The 23,425-nt window shown below is 37.9% G+C and overlaps 1 protein-coding gene across 2 annotated transcripts; it reads left to right on the top strand.

Moving 5' to 3' along the window:
• The first annotated feature begins 1,684 nt into the window (after positions 1-1,684).
• KIF11 (kinesin family member 11) lies at positions 1,685-21,992 on the top strand. Of its 2 annotated transcripts, none has more exons than XM_088059883.1 (22): positions 1,685-1,810; positions 6,594-6,726; positions 6,836-6,933; positions 7,015-7,093; positions 7,402-7,587; positions 7,669-7,793; positions 10,328-10,418; positions 10,681-10,923; positions 11,034-11,129; positions 11,735-11,823; positions 12,343-12,430; positions 13,211-13,399; positions 14,571-14,778; positions 15,031-15,203; positions 15,492-15,614; positions 16,603-16,761; positions 17,156-17,295; positions 17,939-18,218; positions 19,349-19,571; positions 19,804-19,958; positions 20,275-20,391; positions 21,097-21,992. In XM_088059883.1, exons 1-22 carry the CDS (start codon positions 1,707-1,709, stop codon positions 21,217-21,219), a joined length of 3,222 nt encoding a protein of 1,073 aa, XP_087916009.1. In that variant the 5' UTR covers positions 1,685-1,706; the 3' UTR covers positions 21,220-21,992. The 2 variants fall into 2 exon arrangements, with proteins under 2 accessions (XP_087916009.1, XP_005520691.1); XM_005520634.3 differs by lacking the exon at positions 1,685-1,810 and adding an exon at positions 3,457-3,597.
• The last annotated feature ends 1,433 nt before the right edge of the window (positions 21,993-23,425 follow it).

Here is a 23,425-nt window from a genome sequence, read left to right as displayed (position 1 = left end):
CTGAAAAAACCCTGTAACTTATGATTGTTATTTCCACTCCAAAATAAATGGCCACAATTTCATGAAAGAAGGATTGTCTGTTAGTTGTTCCCAGTACAAAAATACTGAATGAATAAAATAAAATCAATAAAATTAATTAATAAATATTAAAAAATTAATAATACAACAATTAATTTAAAATGTAATGAGGCAAAAGAGACATTTCCTGTTGACTTCAGTCAGTGCTGTCAAGTCCGTATGCTTTAAATTTTCCCATTCATTGTTTCTTTTCTTATTAAGTAAAGGATGTCATCCAGCTTCACATCTTTACTGAAAATAGGTAACTGTAAGGAAAATTACTAGCTTAACTCTGAGCTAATCACACAAATGCATACATCCCCTTATGTTACTGCTAACTTTTTATTACAGTAACTATAAAAAGATTTAAAAGTACTGCCATCTGTATCGGACAATGATCTGGCACACATGCCTAAAAAAAAGTCTGTTATTCTGTGTATATTCCTGGTTAGTTGAAACCAGTTCTGGTTTTAATCCTGTTACATGCATTGAGTCCTTAATTTTTAACAATAAGGTAGTTATTGTATTGCATTTTCTCTTTCCTGTTAACAGTGACATAGTTATCCTTTTACCTTGACTGAAGGAGAACCCTGTCCTTAGCTGACAATATACTAGTACTCTGTGTGTGTAAGTCGTTGTTTAACTTAATGTACATGGACAACACAGAGTTTAGAATATTACTGGCCAACTGGTCAGGCTGTTCAAAGGCTAGAATTTGCTTAATGTTTATCTGAGGTGCAGGTGATTTCCCCTTTAATGTGAATATACAATTAATCAGCAAATTTTTACTATGTCACTGATAGTATTAACTATTAAACTCTTCACATGCTCAATACAGTTGATACATTGTGTACTATATTTGCAATCAAATTGAGTGTTACTAAGCCTTGAAGAAGTCTCACTCAACCTTGTAATTTGTATTAATTATATCTCTCCATTATTATACCTTTTATAGCCTTTCTTCATTTGTAGGTAATTGTGTTCCATGTAAACAATTTTACTGCTTTTCTGGCCTCCATACCTACAATTCCCCAGGTGATCTGATACAAGCTCTAGGAAAACAGTGTTTGTTTTGTCTGTGATTATCATTGTAATTCAACAACTTTTTGTTTGCAAGCCTTAGTTAAAAATTGTCTTTCTTGATCCATATGTGGGGATTAATAGCCTCTTCTGAAATTGTTACATTTGTTATTCTGTGTATTATTATCTAATTTAGGTTTCTGTAATGTTTTTGTCTCTCTTTAAACAAAATAAAACATTTGTCACAGATGAAGTGCCTGTCTTCTTAAAGGTCCTTCTCCCAAAGACTGTTAAGACTGTGGCCTAAATATTCTTGTTTCCTTTTTCTCATATTTATTTTTATTGCTTGTGAAATGCAAGCTTCCTGTTACTCAGCTTGTGTTTATAGTGTATCATTATCATTAGGCTCTACGTAGTCCAAGAAAATGTACAACGTATGCTATAAACTAACCTTGTAAAACAGACTTGAAGCCATTAAACAGTATGCTTTTTTAAGCTAGCTTGATGTGCAGAAATATGTGTTTTCCACTTACCACAGCTATAGCAAAGATAGCTATCGGCCAAATTCTTATTGTTTCAATGAAGAATGATCTGTGTCTATGACAGATGTTAATATTTTGAGGAGAAATATGACTTTGATACTAGAAAAGAACAAACAAGCAGAAGTTGGAAGAATTCTTGTGTTCTGGTGCTGTCTTTTGTGTGATCCATATGAAGGAGTACAGAGAAAAAGGTAAATATTTAGATTATTTGCATTCCTGCATTTGACTTTTCAGTCTAGCAGTAGCTACCACACAATTGTCAGTACAAGTGATTTATGTTGTTACCATAGGTGGAATACAAAAAAGCAAATAGTAAAGGTGGTCTCAATGTTTGCCATGCATTATATTTATTTTCCTGCTTGGTTAAATCTTTAGTAAGCTGAAACAAAATGTGTTATTCTGATTTTTAGTGTTTATTGTTTGTTCATCATACCTAATGTAAGATTGATTAGCTCTGACATTGCTCTAACTCTTCAGATAAATGGTGGGGGAGCATAATGGGATGTTGCTTCATGTCACTGTCAGGAAAATTACTGCAAGCCTTATGGGTTAGGATCCATTTGTTATTAACTTTAAGAACTCACAGGGGAGAGAAGTATAAGATTCAAAGCAGCTAACTTTAGGGGAAAAAAAGGGTGTGGACATCTGCAAAATTATAGATGGGTGATCAAAATTTCAGAAATTGAGGAGGCCCTAGAACAAGAGCAAAACACTGTAGCACTGTAGGCCATAACAGGTAGATGACAGTCTGTAGGAGCCAGTACAAATTTAATAAAAAAAGCATATCAGACAAATTGAATCTCCTCTAATATCTGCTACTGCCCAGAAGACCAGTTATCCTGTCCTAGATCTCCACCTAGCAAAGCATTTAATAGTGCCTCAAAGGAAGCTCTCACAGGGAAGCCAGGGTGACATAAATGGCAAAGTGGTTCACGTGGTGAAGTTTCAAAGTAAAAGGATGGATGTGGTGCAACCTGTGATGCTTTGTGCTTAGTCTGTAACTACTTATTTTCATTCTTACATAGGATTTCCCCACTACTCGATAAGGCAATACCAACTTGTAAACCTGTAAAGTAGAAAGTTAGATGTGGAGTTCAGACTGACACAGACGAGTTGTGCTGGAGACCTGCCTGAGCTGAAGCCTGCACAAGGCGCAGAGGGACCAGAGCAGAGCTCTGCATGCATGGCCAGGAGAGCACAGGGCCGGTAGGGTGTGCCCTGTGCTGGGGCACCCCCGACCGAGGGGACAGCAGGTGCCCTGCTGGGAACGGTAAGCGCTGTGCCTTGCTGTGTAAATAGAAACCTGATCATTGTTTCAAACAAGCGAAGGAACGTTTCAGTTCCACGAAGCATTGGCGAGCTGTGCTTATTTGTCGTGATGTTTAAGGAAGTGGTGGGCCAGCTGGAGAGCTACGAGAAGAACGGATGGCTGGAGGGCTTGACCTGTGAGAAAGGGTTATATGGATGATTTGACTGTAGCAGACTGATGGCGGGCAGAATTTGGCTGCCCTCAGGCTCGTGGGTGTCAGCGGCAGCCGCAGAGGAGGTCAGACATTGTCCTGCTGGCCTCTCACGGTACTGGCGGCACAGACGAGCCGTACGGCAGGTACGGGAGGACATCGGGTACCACGTCACAGTTTAGCGGGATCAGCAGCCCAGGCGCTTGGGGAGGCCGGCCCGGTCTAACCCACCTACCTCACGGTGCCGGGGCGGAGCAGCACCGCAGCTCCCAGCGCCGCCGCCGCCAGGATTTGAAATCCCGTCCCGTGGTGCCCCGGGGCCGCCGCTGATTGGCCGGGCCGGGCGGTGCGCGGTTCAAAGCGGCGCTGGCGGCGGCGCGCGCGGCCGACCCGAGCCGAGGTTCTGTGGCAGCGCTTCGGTCCCGTCCCGGTCCCGCCATGGCTTCCTTCGGCTCCCAGGGTGGCAGCACCAAGAAGGAAGAGAAGGGCAAGAACATCCAAGTGGTGGTGCGATGCAGGTACGTGTGGCGGGCCTTCTCTGGGCGAGCGTTAGGGGCCGGTCCGCGGGCAAGCCCCAGGGAGGTCCCGCGTTGGTGCCTCCGGGACCCGGGCCCAGACGGTGTCCGCACAGCACCTCGGACAGCCCGCGGGGTCGTGTGACGGGCGCTGTGCAGCTGTGGCTCTGCCGGGCCGCGGTGTCCGGCTGCGGATACGTGCTCCAGTGGATCGCTGTGTCTGCCCGCAGCGGTCGCTGCGAGGGAGCCGCCCGTACCCCTCCGCACCGCGTTGGGAGCTGCCTGTCCCGGGCACCGGTCTGCGATTGAGGCAGGCCCGTGTGTCTCGCGGGGAAGCGGCGCTTCCGCAGAAGTGTTTTGAGCGATTTCTTACAGCTTTAAAAGGCAAAAAGCTGCAGTTTCCGAACTTGATTCGGCGCACACCCAGTATGAAGCTGCGTAGGAAGCTCAAGGAGAGCTACGTGGAATTAATATGACATTCGAGACACACAAAAACTCAGGCTGAATTGTGTACTTCTGTCAGCTCCTGTGGGAAGTCGTTAAGCTTTAACAGATAGATTGTTGCTACGCTCGCTGTGCCACATAACTTCATTGGTGCAGACTTTCAAGGGGACAGGCAATAGGATGGGGGTCTGCTGCTGAAGTAAAAATGACCAAATGTCTTGGTTGATGAGATGAATTTACTTTTTGGTATGAAGTGGTATATTTAATGTACCATAAAATTAGGTTCTCTTTGTAATTCTGAGGTGGCTTTAAAAAGTTGCTTACTGCTACTACATAATAATGTTAAGGCACTGTATGTTAAAACTGTAATACTGGTAATATATTATGCATGGTGTTTGAAACACCTTTAGAAGCTGGGTTTTTTTTGAGCCAGATCTGTGAACATTAGTTTACATATTATGCTTTAATGTCTTTTGCAGTCATATTCTCAAGCTTATGAGTTCTGCTTTTACAGAGGCACAATAAATATAGAAATTAAAATCAATTTAGCCTTATCTTTGCAATGCAACTACAAAGCTTCTGAAACAGATGTGGGATTGGTGAAAGTGTTGATGTGAGTCAAGGCTATTTCAAAAGAATAAGTTGATTTAAGCAACTGGATTTGAAATACTGTCAAGAGCAGAGCAGCTATTTTCTTTTTATGTGTCTCAATTATTCTGGAATAGCTTTATCAAGTATTTATTTTAACTAAATATATTGCTCACTATGCTACTTTTAACATTAGGACTGTCCACGGTGGAATGTTCTGCTTTTGCTGTAGTTCAGAGACAAATTGCTATGTCAAGAGTTAGTTTCTAACCTCTTAAAACTTCCTTGCCTGCTCTTGCCCTTTGTAGAGCTTTTTTTTTTAATAGCTTCAGTTTATTTGAGTTAGTAAATGGTTCTACATTTCTTTTTTCTTCTCCATCAAGTCAGATTCTCCTTATAGATAGGAAGGTAGATGTAACTTTGTTCTTTGGTGTCCTAATTTGTTCCTAAAACCTGATCGGTCTGAGCATATAAAAAAAATCTTTTCAAGCAACTTTTCAAGCAACATTTACTGAGCTTTGGTAAAACAGAAATTTGGAAACTCAAAATGCATGCATTAGCATTGTTAATTATGTCCTTCATACCTAAGGGGCTGAACCTGAGATCAAGTGTCTCCATGGCACACCAGGCAGCTGTTTGTGTAGTGGTGATGGTGATGATTTGTACTCCTGCTCCAGCCCTGCTAAATTGTTCCCCTAATGTGACAGCTGTGGGGTCTTGAACCATGGACTGGTTCAGTATTACATGGTTACACAGCAGAATGTGTTCACTGTTCTGTTACTTTAAAAGTCATTAAACTGAAGCTGTAACTTGCTGCTGTGAACAAGGTTTTAGTGATCTTCTGTTGTCATCAGTTGATCTTGCACCCAGGTGCCCCATGGTCTGTTTAGAATCTGACAGTTCAGCCTCGGTGATGTATTGAGGGAGAAATGTTAGCCACAAGGTTCAGGAAACTCGAGGTGCTATGTGCTTGTGGTTTTCTTGTGTTTTGTGTTGGTTTTTTTTTCTTTAACATTATAATTTAAGGAGCATCTGAAGTGTCTCTAGTGTCAAGATACTTTCAAGAGTAAGTATGTATGAAATATAGATTGTAGAAGTTATATTTTCAAGCTGACTGCACAGGTAAACTATATGGGTAGCATAGACATTCAGTGCAGTAGCACTAGTTAATGAAGAGTAAAGTAGGATTTCATGCTTTTTAGGGCATTTCCATGCATTTCAGGAAAAATAGTGGCAAATATGCCTTTAAGGAAAATGGTGTGCACCAAGTTTGAATTAACTTACTGGTGAAACAAGATGCTCACCACCAAGTTCAAAAATTTTGTTGTCCCTCTATTAAATGTTTTTACTACGATTGACTTTAAATTAATGTGGACTTCTCCCCCCTGCCTGCCAATCTCATGTTTTTTCTGTCTTATTAAATATTACTCAGGTACATCAGTATTATAAAGGTTCTGGTATTGCTGCTTACTATGCTGCAATTAATAGGGTCTGTTGGTATTTTTGGTGCTTTAGAGTGTTGTGTCATCTGCATTTGATTCACTGTTGCATTAATTTGCGTGTATAAGTGTTTTGGGTTGGGGTTTTTTTGTGTTTTTTTTGAAGCCTGTTATTTGAACGATTGTTTAATATGTTTCATATTCTACCCCCTGTAACTGGATATGTTCCAATGTTACCTATGTGTGCATCTATGTGGTCTTGAAAGTGGTTATAGGCTTGTTAAAAATATGTATGTAACAAACAAAGCTATGGATGCCTGAGTTGTCTCACAGTGGGTGAAAGGTCAAACAGGGCCAAATTGCGGTATTTTTTTCTTAATTATTAAACAGATAAAGTTAAAAACTTCATTCTTTTTGCCCAGTTATACTATTCTAGATCCTTAACCTGAGTGATATTACTGCTTCATCTCTTTTCTGTTCTTATTAGCAATGATTTCAATCCAATATTCCTGACTTCTGTCCTTTTAGGCCTTTTAATGCCTCAGAACTTAAAGCGAGCTCCTACGCTGTCATAGACTGTGATCAAGCAAGAAAGGAAGTCAGTGTCCGCACCGGAGGAGTGACAGATAAGTCATCAAGAAAGACTTACACATTTGATATGGTTGGTAACTGCTTGTCAAGTTGGGGGCTTCCAGTAATAAGATAATATTTAGTGTGACATTACACATTATTGTATAGATAAATGGGATGTGTTGTCTTTGTGTCAATAGGTTTTTGGAGCTCAGGCAAAGCAGATTGATGTGTACCGGAGTGTTGTGTGTCCCATTTTGGATGAAGTTATTATGGGCTACAACTGTACAGTGTTTGCGTAAGTAAGCCAATAATTACTATTAGGAAATTTTATTTGTATTTTAGTTTCTTGTTTACGTTTTTATTTTTATTCTCACAGTTATGGCCAAACTGGTACTGGTAAGACCTTCACAATGGAAGGGGAGCGGTCACCCAATGAAGAATATACTTGGGAAGAGGTATGTTTTCATTCCTGGATTGCTCTTGTCTGTAGTGTAGTTCAAAGTTGGAAACTGAAGAAGGCTAAAGAAAACCAAAAATTGATGTCTTTCAAATTCTGAAGCTGTCTTTCCTTAGAAATTTGTAGATTAACAGTCTTATTCATTTATATGAAAAGGACTACTTTACATCTTTAATGTATTGCATTCAACTCTTGTTGACTTTTATATTCTTGTTTATATCCAGTCAGACTAGTTGAAACTCTACCCCCTACCTCCAAATCTCTTTCAGTATATTTATAAATTAAATATTTCTTTTTAATTTATAGGATCCGCTAGCAGGTATCATACCCCGTACATTGCATCAAATATTTGAAAAACTCACAGAGAATGGTACCGAATTTTCCGTGAAAGTCTCTCTTTTGGAAATCTATAATGAGGAGCTTTTTGATCTTCTGAATCCTACTCCTGATGTTGGGGAAAGACTACAGATGTTTGATGATCCTCGAAACAAGGTTAGTTCTACAAAATTTGTTGTTTTGAGGTTTTCAGGATTGTTGAGAGACGTATAATAAGCATGTATTACTTTCTGACAGAGGGGTGTAATTATTAAAGGCTTGGAAGAAGTAACTGTACACAACAAAAATCAAGTTTACCAAATCCTGGAACGGGGTGCAGCCAAAAGAACAACTGCAGCTACTTACATGAACGCATATTCCAGGTACAAATCTTCCCCATTTCAGAAACCTTGTTTTGTTCTTTCTTAAACAGACTCTTACTGAAGAAGAAAGAAGCTAGACCAAACATGACATCGTCTTGAGATTGTCTGTCACAGTGCAGACTCTCAAACGTGGGTTAGAAAGCTCTAGTTACAATTTCTTTCTTATCATGTGCTGTGGGATGATTGCAATAGGTGTATGAAGGGATAACATGGTTTAACCCCAGCCAGCAGCCAAGCCTATCTGTCCACTCATTCACTCCCCCATCTGCAGGATTTAGGGAGAGAATTGGAAGTGTAAAAGCTGGAAAACTCATGGATTGAGATAAAGACAGTTTAATAGGGATAGCAAAGGCTGTGCACACAAGCAAAGCAAGAAATTAGTTCACTGCTTCCCATGGTTAATACATCTCCATGAGTATATTTGAGATATCCATCATGTGTAACAGTGATTTGGGAAGACAAATGCCATCACTCCAAATGTCTCCTCCCTTTTTCTTCCCTCTTCCCCCCACTTTATATACTGAGCCTGATGGTATATGGTCTGGAATATCCCTTTGGTAATTTGGGGTCATCTGTCCTGGCTTTGTCTTCTTCCAACTTCCTGTGCACTCTGAACCTCCTTGACAGTGTCACAGCATCCAAAGCCCTGACAACAGTGTCTCTGTATCAGCAGCCCTCTGTACAGCACACATCCAAAACACAACCCCATACCAGCCACTGTGAAGAAAACTAACTCCACCCCAAAAAAAACCATACAAAGCATCATAAAATCTGAATGCTTCTCAAGTTAAAAAAGGACAAGCTATTTCTCCCTGCATTGTTTTTAATACAAGCTTCTCCTCTTATTTAGAGTTTGCCTGCTTTGTAATTATTATATTTTTTGTAAATATGTAGTGTCTGTTTGGAACAGTAGCCCTGGGATTCCACCTAACTCTAGCTGAGATAAAAGCATCATAATGTTCTTAATTAGACATTTAGAATATTGAAGTTTAAGTATAACTCAAAATTATGACGTTAAATTTTTCAAAGTTTTCTATGCCTATGAAAACAGAAGGGATAAATCTGACAAATACATAAGTGAAATACATTGCATGTACTAGTATGAGATAAATACTCCTTGCAGTAGATGCTGTACATTTTCAAAAAGGTTCCTTTCAATTTTGGAAGATGTTTAGTTGGTATACCTGTATCAGAGGGGTGGGTTGTCTTTATTCTAGCTGTTCTAGGTGGTTGGATGTTTTGGCCACTCCCATTTACTAAATAAACTTGGTGTAAGTCTTGAATATCCTTTCCTCTCTGTACCAGCAGTAGGAAATTATACCTTAGGATTTGCTACTGAAGTTTGGTATTTCAAAATACTGCTTACATCTGCTTTTTACAGATCCAACTCAAGACCGTCATTTCAAAATCTGGTTTCTGTAAAATTTGCAAACTAGGTTGGGAATAAGATTGTATGGCAGTAAGGGCTGCTTCATATGGGTGCAGGTCACAGAATGTAATATAGGGGCACCTGGGTCAGAAATAGCATTCTTTTTATTACTGCCTTCACATTATTGAGCTGTAGATGTGATATCTGAACAAGTAGTTGCAATAGTATGGTATGTACCCTGCCTGTTTTGTATTGTATTTTAATTTCAAGATATACTGGCCATGTCTATCTACTGGTGGAAGGAAATGGGTATTTTCTACCGCTGATTGGAACACAGAACTCATTTTGTCTGAGATTCCAGAGAATTTTGAGAATTTATTGTGCCTGATGTGTTGTTTTATGTATGGTCAAACTGGTGTATTTTGACATCTATGGCTTTTCTATATGTGTCAGCTTCCTGTAGTAAATACTTATTAAAGGAATAAACTCAATCTAAAATCATCTTCACTATGAGAGTGGGGAAACACTGGAGCATGTTGCCCAGAGAAATTGTAATGCTCCATCCCTAGAAGTGTCCAAGGTCATGTTGGATGGGGCTTTGAGCAGCCTGGTCTAGTGGAAGGTGTCCTTGCCCATGGTAGGAGGGTTGGAGCTAGGTGAAACCATTCCATGATTCAGTGATCTCAAACTATTACTATTTTTGATGGAAAAATTAATTTAACTTATAAATTTTTGTTGGTTTGAACTAGTTGCTGAATTTTCTTAGCCTGCATAAAGAAAGTTATGTTCCTTACTCACATTCTGTGAAACTGTTCTTAGCATAAGGACTGAAAAAAATCCTGCAAGTCAGTTTCCGTGAGACACTTGTGAATTGGGAATACACAAATGTAAGCAAAACCAAGGCCTTTCTCTTGCTTCTTCTTGAAATAAGATAAAATTTATAGGATTGAATGAGTCAAATGTCAACCAATTACTTCATCACTGGTTTTAAATAACATATTCGTATGTACACACGCAAAATAGCGGAATAACTTTGTGTCTTGAAAATGTAATTTGTAGTTCATGGGCTAAATGTATTCTTTATAAGGAGCACAGAACTTGTAGCAGTCATAAAACATCTAGATATTTGGCTTTAATGGAATATCTGAAACTGATTTCTTTGCAGCCGTTCCCACTCTGTGTTTTCAATTACCATCCATATGAAAGAAACAACACTAGATGGAGAAGAACTTGTTAAAATTGGAAAGCTAAACTTGGTAAGTATTTGAAATAAGTGTCATTGATAGATTTTTTTTTTTAGCCATATACAGGAGTTGATTAGAATTTTTTCCTGATAAGGGGAAAATTATTGTTTTCATAAAGTGATAGGACGTTTATTTGTTGCTATGAAAAATACTGGTCCCATTTGTCACCTCAGTGTCTCCTGAAAAACTGGTAAGCTCTTTTATGTGTTCTGCAAGACTTTGGGGCAAGCATTCTTCAGGGTGATTGAGACAGAAGCATACCCTGCCTTTTCAGGTTGATCTTGCAGGAAGTGAAAACATTGGTCGATCTGGGGCTGTTGACAAACGAGCTCGTGAAGCTGGAAATATCAACCAGTCTCTGCTGACATTAGGAAGAGTGATTACTGCTCTAGTGGAAAGAGCCCCTCATATTCCATACAGGGAGTCTAAACTCACAAGAATCCTTCAAGACTCTCTTGGGGGACGGACAAAAACATCAATAATTGCCACAATTTCGCCTGCATCTGTAAATCTTGAGGTAAATTAAAATCTGAAAACCTATTCCTAAAATAAATAGTATATTTTACTAATGATGCAAAAATGAGTTAATTCCTCAGTTTGACCTAGTCTTACATCTGTTTTTCACAGGAAACGTTGAGTACACTGGAATATGCCCATAGAGCAAAGAATATAATGAACAAGCCTGAAGTTAATCAGAAGCTAACAAAAAAAGCTCTCATTAAGGTAACTAGATGTGTATCTTAAAAAACAAAGTTGCAGATTAGGCATGACTTTTTGTTAATGTAGTCTTTGCTGTTTGCAGGAGTATGGGAGAAGCTTTTCTGAAGTGATTTTAATTACTGAACTGATGCTTTTAAACTAAAGCTGCACTGATAGAGCAATGGTCCCTGCAGATATTGGAACTGCTGATAAGACTAAAGTTGAACAGAGAGTTATTGCTACTATGACTGTGGGTGTTACATGTTCGCAATTTTGCACTTTCCCTAGAAAGTGCCTGAATTAAAGGGAACTTGTCAGTAAGTACAAGTGACAAGCCAGTGTTAAGTAGCTCTGCCCCAAGGAAGCTGTGATTCCCATTGTAAGTTGCTAAATGCAACCAAGTATGACCTTCAAATGGAAGGTTTCAGTGCTCTACATATAGCCAATATATATCCAATTATATGAATTTAAATGGTGTTATACTGAATTTAGAGCAGAGTTTAAGTTCTTTGCTCTTGTGCTTATGCAAAACTTCTGTAGAGCACTACCTTTGTGAAGTACCTGTTAAGCTGAATATCAAAACCAAAATAGGAGTTTTCAGGTTTACATGTGATTGTTTCTTTATGCAGGAATATACTGAAGAGATTGAGCGTCTGAAGCGAGACCTTGCTGCTGCTCGAGAGAAAAATGGAATCTATATTTCTGTTGAAAACTATGAGTATGTCTGCAAAATTTCTATAAAATAACTAGCAACAAATCTCAGATACTGGTACCTATCCTTATACAGATAAGTATGTACTTGCAGATCTATTTTTAGTCCAGGAAGTTGAAGATAGTTAGGAAAACTTAACTGTTTGGTGAACTTGTTCTTTCAAAATTAATTATTATACAGATAAAATCCAATAGGCTTGCACTGAGGAGTTTGTCTGTGTGTAAAACTTACCATAAGCATTACTCAGCATGCAGATTTACACTTGCAACCTTTTTTTTTTTTCTCAGTAGAAGTTAATACAGGAAAGTTAACTTGATATTGATATATTCACTTCTAAGAGGGCTAGTTTGCACAGAAAGTTTACAATGCAAGATTGTCTTAAATCTTTTCTGCCTTAAGTGAAAACTACCTGCTATTCATATAGAATTTAGCAATATTTCTTTTTTGAAATTACTGAAAATTTAGTGTAAAATCTTAAAGCTGCCTCTTACTTGACTAATTTGTTTATTTTAATTCTTGCTTGAGAGCCCTTAGTGGAAAGCTGACGGTCCAGGAAGAACAAATTACAGAGTATATTGACAAAATCAGTGTCATGGAGGAAGAAGTGAAAAGGGTAAGTGATGTTTTTCAACTGTGACTTAAATCTGCCAAAAAATGGAAGAAATTCTCCTTTCAAAGTGAGGAAAAAAGTTTGAGGAAAGAACAGTCAGAATATTCTTCTTGTTGTTGTTGATATTAAAGTTCCCCAATTAGTCAAGAGTGGAAGCTTCCTAGTCCTTGAAGTCAGGATTTTGAAATCATGTATATGAAATTGCAGGTTGCAATACTTATTTTTTTAAAGCTGATTTCATGTCTAGTACTATAATTTGCTTTGCTGAATTTTCAACAAAACATCTGCTTGTAAAATGGTATCATCTCAGTTGACAGGTATCTGCTTAGGAGCAAAGAATGAGGGGAGAGAGGTCATGAGCTTCCTTTAAACAAATTACATGAAAATTGGAGCTGCTTGTTTAAGAGAAATGTAGAAGTTGATTTGCTGGTATATGTACCTCCTCTATGTAATCAGCTTTACTGACTCTTTTCAGTATATCTGGTCATGTTTGTTTAGTGGGATTCTTTTCCTTGTGCTGTAGCAGTTGTTGGCTCTTGTTTTTCGAGAGGGGATGTAAGTGGTTATTACAGTAAGAATGGTGTTGGCTTGATATTTTCAGTGGGTATAAAGACTATAGAAACCTGTAGTTTAGGTTTAAAACCTGAGTCCTAAAGCTAAAATTACATTGCTAGATGACAATTTGCCTTCTGTCATTGTCATGTAATTTGAGAGATGTGAAATGAGACTGTCAAATTTATAAAAAGTGATGTTGCCTTATTTGATGATTGTCTTCCTATTTAGGTCACTGAACTATTCAGAGTCAGTAAAAATGAACTTGAACAGTGTAAAACAGATTTGCAAATTAAGGAGAAAGAACTGGAAGAAACACAAAAAGACCTGCAAGAAACCAAGGTTCAGCTGGCTGAAGAGGAATATGTGGTTTCAGTTTTGGAAAATACTGAGCAAAAACTTCATGGCACAGCTAGCAAGGTTGTCACAATTGTACTTACTGTAAAACAGCTTCCTATGATTGGGAGTTTCTTGGGCTATTCAAGGAAACCAATTCTTGCTAAAGCATGATGTGAGTGAGACAAGACCTGGATTTAAGATGGGAAACTAGGATTAGATTGCAAGACTTTGTGGCAGTATTGACAGTTGACTGCTAAACACTTTTGTTGTTCTGGACCTAACTTTCCCTCAGGCCAGTTTGTCATGGAAGTTCCAGTGCTTTGCAGTATCTATTATCATGAGGTTTTTTGCAGAATAAGTAGTTTTCTTTCAAAATCTTATGACTGGTCCTGCAAAACAGTAAACTATACATACCTGAAGGACCTGGTCTAGTGCAACATGTCCCTGCCCATGGTAGGAGACTTGGAAATAAATGCTCTTTAATGTTCCTTCCAACCCAAACCATTCTATGAACTGGGCTAGAAAAATAGCAAAAAGCTTTGAATAATGTTGCCTTGTCACCTCTGTGTTTTAGGATATGTTTTTGATGTGTTTGTAGATTAGTCATAATTATCAAAACAGACTTGAAGTAGAGAAGAGAGAGTGTCCTGCTATTTAAACTGCAAAATGATGAAACTTGTTTCTTCAGGCACTATGGCAATTTTTTTGTTTGGATTCCTGTATGATTAGGAGGGGATGACTGGTTTTTACGTGTGGGTTATGGAGTATTTGAGACAAATGGGTACAGAAATTACTTATGCTCACTACAAACCAGGACTCTACTATTTGTATGAATTCTAAATTATTTATTGAAGGACTAGTACTAGAAACCTCTTGCTTGAGTACTATATTAAAGAATATATTTACTGTCACATTGTTCAGAAAAAAGTAGAAGTGTTCAGGTATTTTTCAGTTAATACTCTGGAATAAATGATACCTTTATTCCTTATTATAGTGAGGCAGTAATTTATTAATGCTTTGATTTTAAAGCCAGAACAAATGGTCTCTGGAAGGTAACTTTTTCTCGTGTTCTAAAAGCATAAATGACATAACACCATGGTCTAGAACTGTTGTAATTTGATGATGTAAAGGGAAATACCTGTCTACCAAGAGAGGTAACTTCTTTAACTCAGAGCTGTTGTTGCTTTTCCTTATATAATATGTGTTTGACTTGTTGTTTAAAGACTTACTAAAATAACTTTAAAAATTGTAGTTACTAAGTACAGTTGAAGAAACTACAAGAGACGTATCTGGGCTCCATGCAAAACTGGACCGTAAGAAGGCTGTTGATTGGCACAATGCTGTTGTCCAAAATACATTTGCAGGACAAATGAATGCTTTGTTCAGCAAAATACAAGATTCAATTACTGAAAACAGTTTGAAGCAGCAGCAGATGATGACATCTTATACAAATTTTATAGGTAAGTGTAATACCTGTATTAGTAGTTATCCTGTAGTAATCTTAGTCTCAAAGACCACTTCCTAAAATGTATCTGTTTTAGGAAAGAAGTGGTTTTATTTAAGTGACATAATTATTACAGTTGCACCAGTAATAATGTGTCTGGGATGATCCACAGCCTTCCTGTAATGGGCAATAAGGTGATGAGTAATAAAAAGTTCCTGTCTTACAGCAGAACTTTAAAAAAATTTTTAAATCTGGTTTTCTTTTGTAGGTGACCTCCTGTCTACCAGTTCTTCTACAGCAGATATTCTTGCATCAGTTGTATCAGCATCTTTTGCCTCTCTTAAAGAATTGGTGTCTGCTGAAGTTTCTCACATGTCTGAAAAATTAACACAACAGGAGAATCTATCACTTGATTGTAAAGCAGAACTGCTGAGATTAATTGTTAGTACATTTGCATCTTAAATATTTGAAACTGGTTTTGGTCAAAAGGGGTTCTGTATATGTATAGAATGTTTTCTAATGCTCTTTACCTGTATCTGCTTCACCACCTGACCGTGATTGTCCCTCCCCACTTCCCCTCCCGTGTCATCACAGCACAAGCTGTAATGTACTATATAGCATATACTGTCATAATAGAGTATGTGGATTTGTACATAGCAGCTTTTTACAAATGTAGATGAAGGAACAGTCATGTTCTGGTTTATTTTTTTTATTTTTTTTTCTTCCTAGGAGGAACATGAAACTGGATTAGGAAGAGCAGTAAATAGCTTGACACCAGTGGTAGAATTTGTCTTGGGGTTAAACTGTCAGTTCCAGAGTAACTTGGAGAAATATTCTGCTGTGGCTGACCAGGTAATACACATAGCCTGCCTCTTTGGCTTGTGCTTTGCTATTTTATTTAATTTACAGGTAATATGTTCTTTGTTTTCCTGTAGTATGTCAGAGTATTTCCACTTTTTGTCTAGCCTTTTACCCTTTATCTTGTCCCATGAGTTCTATCTTTTAACTTTCAGAATTCTTTCCTCTCCTGAGTGTGATAAATTTGCTTGTTCTCTATATTGGCACAGCTGCTTGCCTGAGTGCCACAGTAGAATGGTAAAACATGGATGCTTAAATCTTTATTAGCAACAAATATTTGATATTTTTAATGTAGTCTTCCCCTGTATTTTAGAAATCTGAAAAAAAAGTCAGCTTAGGCAAGTCTTACCACTCCAAAATTTTTATGCTTTCCTATGAAACATTTTCTGTAGCCCCTTTGATTCCTGGGGAAATGTGATGCTTTATCTTGTTAACAGCCATAAGTGCAAGCAATACTGCACTTACTGAAGACCTTTGCTTCAAGTTATAGTTCTATTCTATCTCATGATACTTCTGTAGAACTGCAACTTCTTTAATTTTTTTTTTTTCCTTTTTTCCATTTTGTCAAAAACAAGTCTTTGTTCCTGGTCACCTGTTTCTCTTACTGAAACATTTTCCCCTTATGTCAGTTACATTTCATGAGGAATCAACTCCCCTTGTCTGGAAGGTTTTTATTGGTTTCCAGGCTTAGACATCAGATAGTCCATGGCTTATGAGCTCTTGCTGTTCCTTGTCTGCTTTTCTATTTACCTTGCATGTCAAATTTTGTGTTTGGAATAGCCCCCACACTAAGTTCCAGTCTCAAACTTCAGATTGTTCCAAGTGTGACTTTTTGCCTTTTATGCACAGTACTTCATTAATTCCTTTTGACAATATCCTTGGGGTAGACTTTGTTTCTGTGTCAGTTATGCTAGGGAAAAATATCAGTTTCTTAAATAAAGATCTAAAAATCTAACTATAAGTAAAACTTTTTTTCTTTAAGATGGAGGGCCATAAAAGGGAAATGGATACTTTCTTCGGAGATCTTTTTCTCACTCTGCAAAAAATACAAGAAGAAACAGCTGGTGGCTTTGCTCAGCTCCAGCATAATTGTGACAGTTTAAAAGAAGAAGTGGAAATGACGAGGTCGGCACATAGAAAGGTATCCTTAGAGTAAGGAAACACCCTAAAACCAAGTGTGATTACTTGCTTTGATTTAAATTATTATGTGGTAGTAAACCATTATATTTATCTCAGAAAAAAATGTTAGGAGGACAGTAACTTGATCCTAATTCTATTGAACTTTTGTTAGGCTGCTTTAAGTAATTTATATAGGAATGTAGCAAAATCCCCTTCCCCTTGCTGTGAGTATATTCAATATAGTGCATTTACACATGTCTCCAAAAGCAAAGTGTCTGTGTCTTCACTACACAAAAATTGTACCTTCTGCTTTAGAAATGCAAAACCCTGCATTTTTAATCCAGGCATTCAGCTACCCTTTAAGAGTGTTAAAAAGTGCAGAATAACAGTGAAACTTGTGATATTTTTCTTGATAGAGTGCAGCCAAATTGATATCTGTACTGCAAAGCCAGCTCGACCTGTTTGCTCAGGAGACTCAGAAGAACTTAACTGATGTACTCACAAAAAATGGAAGCCTGAAGACCACCATCACTGCTATGCAAGAAAATGTTCACCTGTAAGGAGCAGTTCTTTTTGCTGTACATTCATGCAAGATAAACTATGTATGAAGAGAACTTCAAAATTGGATGCTCTTAATATTTATGTTCTTATAAAGCCTGTTGGGCATGGCCTGTGTATTAGAGCTGTGCTCTGCCACTGAGTGTAGATCATAGTTGGCCTTTCCCCAGAGTAAACAGTAGTTCAAAAAAGCTTGGCCTTGAACTTGTTTCCTGAGCAAGTTGTGTGTGATAACAAAGTATCATTTTGGGTGTAATATGCTGAGGAGTGTCCCTCAGTGTCTGGACTTCAGAACTCCGTATTATAAAGGTTTACCTTGAAGCATAATAATGTATCTATTGCAATGTTTCATTCGATTGCAGACTGAATAACCAAGGTCTTGCTGAAGTTTTTAGTTTGTGGTTAGGGTCTTTTGGTTCTCTTTCCAGGTTTTTTGGTTGGTGGAGGTTTTGGTTTTTGCTTCTTTTTAGCAAATCTGCTGCTGCAAAGTGCTGTGAATTTGCTATGTAGAACAATATAATAATTAACTGGCTTGATAGAACTATGCTATTTCACTGGCTCTGGTCTCATGTTTCTAAAAGTGTACTGTGTTAAAATCTACCTTTCAAAATCTCTGAACTCTTACAAATATGTTGTTGCAGGAAAACTACAGACCTAGTCAGCAGTACAAATTCCAATCACAACAAATTTACTGCATCTCTGGATAATTTCTTTCAAGAGCTCAGGAGTATAAATGCTGAAAACAAGACAATGCTGGAAGAATCCAATGACCACTGTCAACATCTTCTCAGCAATCTCAAAAATGTGTCTCAGGATACCAGTACATGGGGTGAATTTACAACTGCTCAGATGGTCAACTTTACTAATCAGCAGCTATTGTCATTCAAGGATGAGAAACGGCAATTTCAGTATTTACAAAAGGTACCTATAGTCATTTGTAGTCTAATGCAACATCCTGAGACAAGCTACACTGCAGAATTTGTAGAGGGGAGAAAAAAGTTCTCTGTTATAGTCAAAACAAAACTATGTTTTTTTTGATAGCAGACTCATGTTACTAAGCTTAAGAAGAAGATGTAACTAGAGGAAAGCAAAAGACTAAATTAATAGGAAGACTTTGAACTTCAAGTGCCCCTAACCTCAAAAAATGGTGTCATGACTAATGCTATGCAGCTAACTTGTAATCTGAGCATTTATATCATCTTAGTAGTGTTTATCTCTAATTCTAAAGCTTTATCTACCGTACTGTCCTTGGGAGGGGCACAGTGATCAAATGAAGGCTGTTTCCTGGAGGATGCAAATGACTTTCTTAGTCAGATTGAATCAATATGGGAGAAAGCATCCTTTTAAGTATATACAAGTATATACTTGGCCTCTTATCTAAGAGTTTCTCTCTTACGTTTTTGATTTTTTTTTAATTTCCATCACAAGTTTCACATCCCAACCTTTTTTTTTTGTTGTTGTTGTAATAGGCAATAAAATAGGCAAATCCAATATTTTGTGAACAGAAGGAAAAACTCAGCTAGAAATTTCCTTCACACAGAATATTCTGAATTGGAAGGGATCTCCAAGGATCAAGTCCAACTATAAACTAAAACCATTTGTGGTCTCAACACATATCTGCTGTACCTGCTGAACACTTCACAAGTTCAATTTCAGTGGGAATGGCTGAAAACATTTTCTTTTTCCTCTGCAAATGCATACAGTTTCTAGTTCTTGTAGGATGTTCATGTTCAGTTGAATATCCTAATTCTGTGCAGGGTTTGTGCACAGAAGCATGAGGAGTCTGGTCTGAGCCAGATGGCATCATCTTTATTCTTGAGACTAGCTTTCTAAAATGATCATACTTTCTAAGAAACTGACTCTCTTCTGAAGATAGCTCTCAAAATGAGAGTGTAAAACTGGCACTGAAACTTCTCAATTTGAGGTCTCAGTTGTTTCGTTTCAGGTCATGTCACTAATCGTGCACCACATCTTAGAAAAGAGGCCATAGTCTTACCTTTCCTGTTAACTTGGTGTTTTTAGTTGGGTTGTTTTTTTTATTTCATTTTCAGAAAAATGAAGAAGACTGTGATAAAGCAATAGCTGAAACTGCTGACTACATTGGCAGACAAAAGGCTGCTGAGGGGAAGGTGCTAAATGGCCTTCTGGATCAGATAAAGGTGGATCAGGAGATACTTGTGGAGCAGAAGCTGGCACTTAAAGAGGAAGTACATCATGGACTAACTCAGGTTAATAGTTTCCTGCAAGAGGATCTCAAAGTGGATGTTCCAACAGGTATTTAAGCAGGTTGGGGACAGAATGGTCTTACAGAAAACAGTTTGAGTTCCAGAATTCATAAGTGAAGGTTAATGTGGACATCATATAAACTGGGCAGCCTTACACCTTATTTTTAAGATGTATGCAAATAATGGTGATTGAACAAAGCATGATTTCTGTGATGAGTTGATGTAAAATTTAGGATCTGAATTTAAAGCAAACACTGAAAAGTGTATAATCTTCATTAAAGGGACAACTCCACAGAGAAAAGACTACTTGTATCCAGTCACACTTGTGAGAACAGAGCCCCGGGAACTACTTCTGGAGCAATTAAGGCGAAATCAAACAAATCTTGATGCTATGCTAAGCAGTGTGGTAAATGAGGTGGAGGATAATGCAGGTCAGGTAAGTATATAAATGGCAAATTAGGCTCTTGAATGAAGATTTCACATCTTTGAGAATTTTCCATGCCCTTGTGCAGAGTTGGCTGGAACCCCAGGGCTGTTGTAGCCTTTGTGTTTTACAGTGTACTTGGACTCAAGTGTCCTGAGCTTTTTGACAAAAGCAATCTCTTGAAAAATAAAGATATTAGTAACTTAGATTTCATTCCTGCTTTTCAAGAATTGAAGTGCCATATCTCTTATAAATCTCACCATGTTTAATACATTCATTGAGGAAATTCAGACATTAAATACATATTTCTGAAAAACCTGTGTTTTAGGACCTGTTGGAAGAGGAAGGAGAGTTGCAAGAACCCAGTGAAAGCCTTGCTTGTGACAAATTCTTAATGGATAAAAATGTATATTGCCACACAAATGGTGGCATTCCTTTTTTCCAGGTAACTTCCACAGATAACAAAACAAAAAAATAAAAAAATATGTGTATTTGAGAGAAGAAATATCATTGTTCCATACAGTGCTGTAGGTAGTTTCAAGTCACTTGTATTTTAGGGTAGCCTCACAACTTGTTCAAATCCTGTAGGTATTGCTTTGTTAACTTAGTGCAACAGCAGTTACAGTTAAAGTAACAACAGATTCTGATAGCAGTTAATGGTGGATAAAATAATGCAGATTTCTGACAAGCTGAACAGACAGTTGAAAACTGCTCAGCAAATAATACTGCATAAAGAAAATTGTCATAATTTGCTAGATATGTTAATGGAAGAGTTGAAATGACATGGAGTATTTTTTTAGAGGCCTGACAGAAATATTTGCATTCTTAAGTCTTCATGGGGTTGCGTTTTTTTACTTACTTGCTTCTTCCCCTTTTGTTCTACCAATGTATCAGTGTAAACTTCTTGGTATATTAGTCTAGGGGTTTTCTTGCTGAGGAGAGCATATTTTCTTGTTGTGGACCCTTTAAAATAGCTGCTAAGTTTGTGTGTCTACAGTCAATCTCTTGAGTAAATGCAATATATTAGGAACCTTTCTCAGGAGTTACATCAACTTATTTTCTCAGAACACGGTGTACTGCATTGCACATGAGCAAGACTCTTTAATTTCTTTGTATTCTCTTAACATTGGGTATTTTCTTTAAATCCCAGCACAAAAGAAGTCTCAAAAAGGGTAAAGAGAACAAATCTGCAGCTCCAGTGGAGAACAAAATGGAGGATATGACAGAAGAATTTCTTCAGAAATCTAAGCATCCTTTAAGATTGCTGAACTAAGATATATCCTCTGAAGATTCCTGTTTTTAAATATTTGTCTTACTGAGCCATAACTTTTTTTTTTGTTATTCTCAGTGTCTCTATATAGTGATACAAAGTTGAATCAAAAGATTTCCCTGCTCAATCTCATGCCTTGGTCCCATTTTTATATGTTGCAGCTTGCAAAGTTTTAAGGAAAAAAAGCCTGTAGATTATGGTGCTGTTATGTTAAATATATATGTATGTTGTCGAGTAAGAAATTTTGTTTCTCAGTAGATCTAAAATACAGAAAGGGATGTGGAAATATGCTTTGTCAGCATTATAAATTACCATTTTATGTATTAATTAGCTGTAAATAAGTGTTCTGGTTTTATACCTGCTTTTTATTCCAGTTGCTCTTCAACTATGATACTTCAAATAAATTAATACATGGAAAACAAATGTACAAGCACCTCACTCAGAGTAAAACAAACTTACCTTTCTTATGGTGCTAGGTTTAAGTTAGCTAAAACATTATCAGCTATGTCATAAGTCTTGTGCTGTCAGAAGAGGATGGTTCTTTCCCTTGTTTCACAAAAGGCAATAATATTATTTCAGTGCCTCTTCATTCTATGAAATTTTACTGCTGGATCTTGGGCTTTTTGTTTGTTTGAACCCCACTGTTCTTCCTCTTGCAGATGTGAGCTGTTGGTTGGGACACAATGTCTATCAGGTTCTGTTAACATAAGCCGGCAGCATTTCTTTAAGATCTAGGGTTCTTAACATTAAAATATGCAAACTTGGTTACAAGTGCAGCTTCTGTGTTGTATAATGATATTGAATTTCTTTTCATGCTCCTCCCCTGGAAATTTGAAGAAAATTTCAAGCCGCAACATGCCAAAGAAGTAGAAGAGTAAGAATATCATGGTAGTAGGGAGAGACACTGTAAGGCAGCCCTAATTGCATTGACGCACTATTCTTACATAATTGTCCAAACATTATTTGGGAAATAGTTCACTTTTCTGTATTGAGCTTGCAGGCTTAACATTGATGTTTCTTCAAATAGGTGCATTTATTTGTCTTTGACCAAGTCTGTAAATTACTTGTACCCTTGACACCATTCAGACAGCACTTCGCAGTCCTGCTAGAGTCAGAAGGACCCTTGCACTGATTCTCTGAACTGTAGGATGAGGGAGACCATTAGCCAATTTGTCTGTCTGAACACCTATCTTGCCTCTTATTATTTATCTTCTCTTTCACAGCTGTGGGCAAAGCTAATTGCTTTCCAGCAGTCTAATAGCAGGAGAAAAAGCATTAATTCCCTTTCAAGTGACTAAGAAGCACAAATACAGCCTTGTTTTAGGTTTCTTGGGTAAAGCAGGAGGCAGCTTAGTACCTTCCATCTTGGTACCTACATATACTGAATCTTTCTCCAGCTGTAAGGGACTTGAAGCACTGGAAGCTGCAAGACTCTTTTCAGTGTGTTTGGAGTACTGTCAAATTCTGGCACCTAAAACTTAATGGGCTTAGTTCTTCAGCCTCTAGGACCCATTTTCTTGCAACACATACCTGTTAACACTGACTAGATGTTAGCATAATCTTCCACAATGGTTCAAGAAATCATTTACTAACTATCATCCCCAAGGGTTGATCTCACAGCTGTATTGAATAGCCTAAACCAAGTGGGGAGAGGCTTGCCGCAAGCCTTTTACCCTACTCCATTTTCCGTGTGGCGTTGACAGGATTAGTATGAACAAACAAACTGGAATATCCAGTAACTGAGTGGGCTTGCATCCATTAATCATGCCATATTTTGTGGTCCCTGTCTTTATCCTCTTTGAACCTCTCTACCTTGACTGTTTGGTTCCTGCAGTGCAGGCACAGCCTGCTTTCCTTAACAGCTGTATGAATTTCAGGGGCTGCTTTTCACTTTCTCTTTTTCTAAAGTAGCCTTCAAAGTCATGTCCTTTATTTACTATACTGGCAGTGATCTGCTGATCATTGTTCCTTTGGCCCAGGTATCCAGAGGCCACACCAAAGCTGAATAAGATGAAAAATTCGGATGCAGAACGTCCTGGCTTCCCTGTCTGTGCTCCTCTCCCACTAGATGGCCCTAACACTAAAGGTTGGTCTGAGCTCAGGTACTGACTGCTAACCAGGACTTGGAAATAAGGGTTTTGCCAAGCTTTTCCTCAAGCATCTGTCAAAAAAACATTTCAGAATCTAATAATGAATTTATGCTTCCATA

The sequence above is a fragment of the Pseudopodoces humilis genome, chromosome 9 (assembly GCF_049639895.1).
Source record: "Pseudopodoces humilis isolate 2021_Gansu_Grassland_sample_001 chromosome 9, ASM4963989v1, whole genome shotgun sequence".
Lineage (NCBI taxonomy): Eukaryota > Metazoa > Chordata > Aves > Passeriformes > Paridae > Pseudopodoces > Pseudopodoces humilis.
The sequence above is the reverse complement of the archived record's forward strand: the minus strand, read 5'-3'. Positions and strand labels throughout refer to the sequence as shown.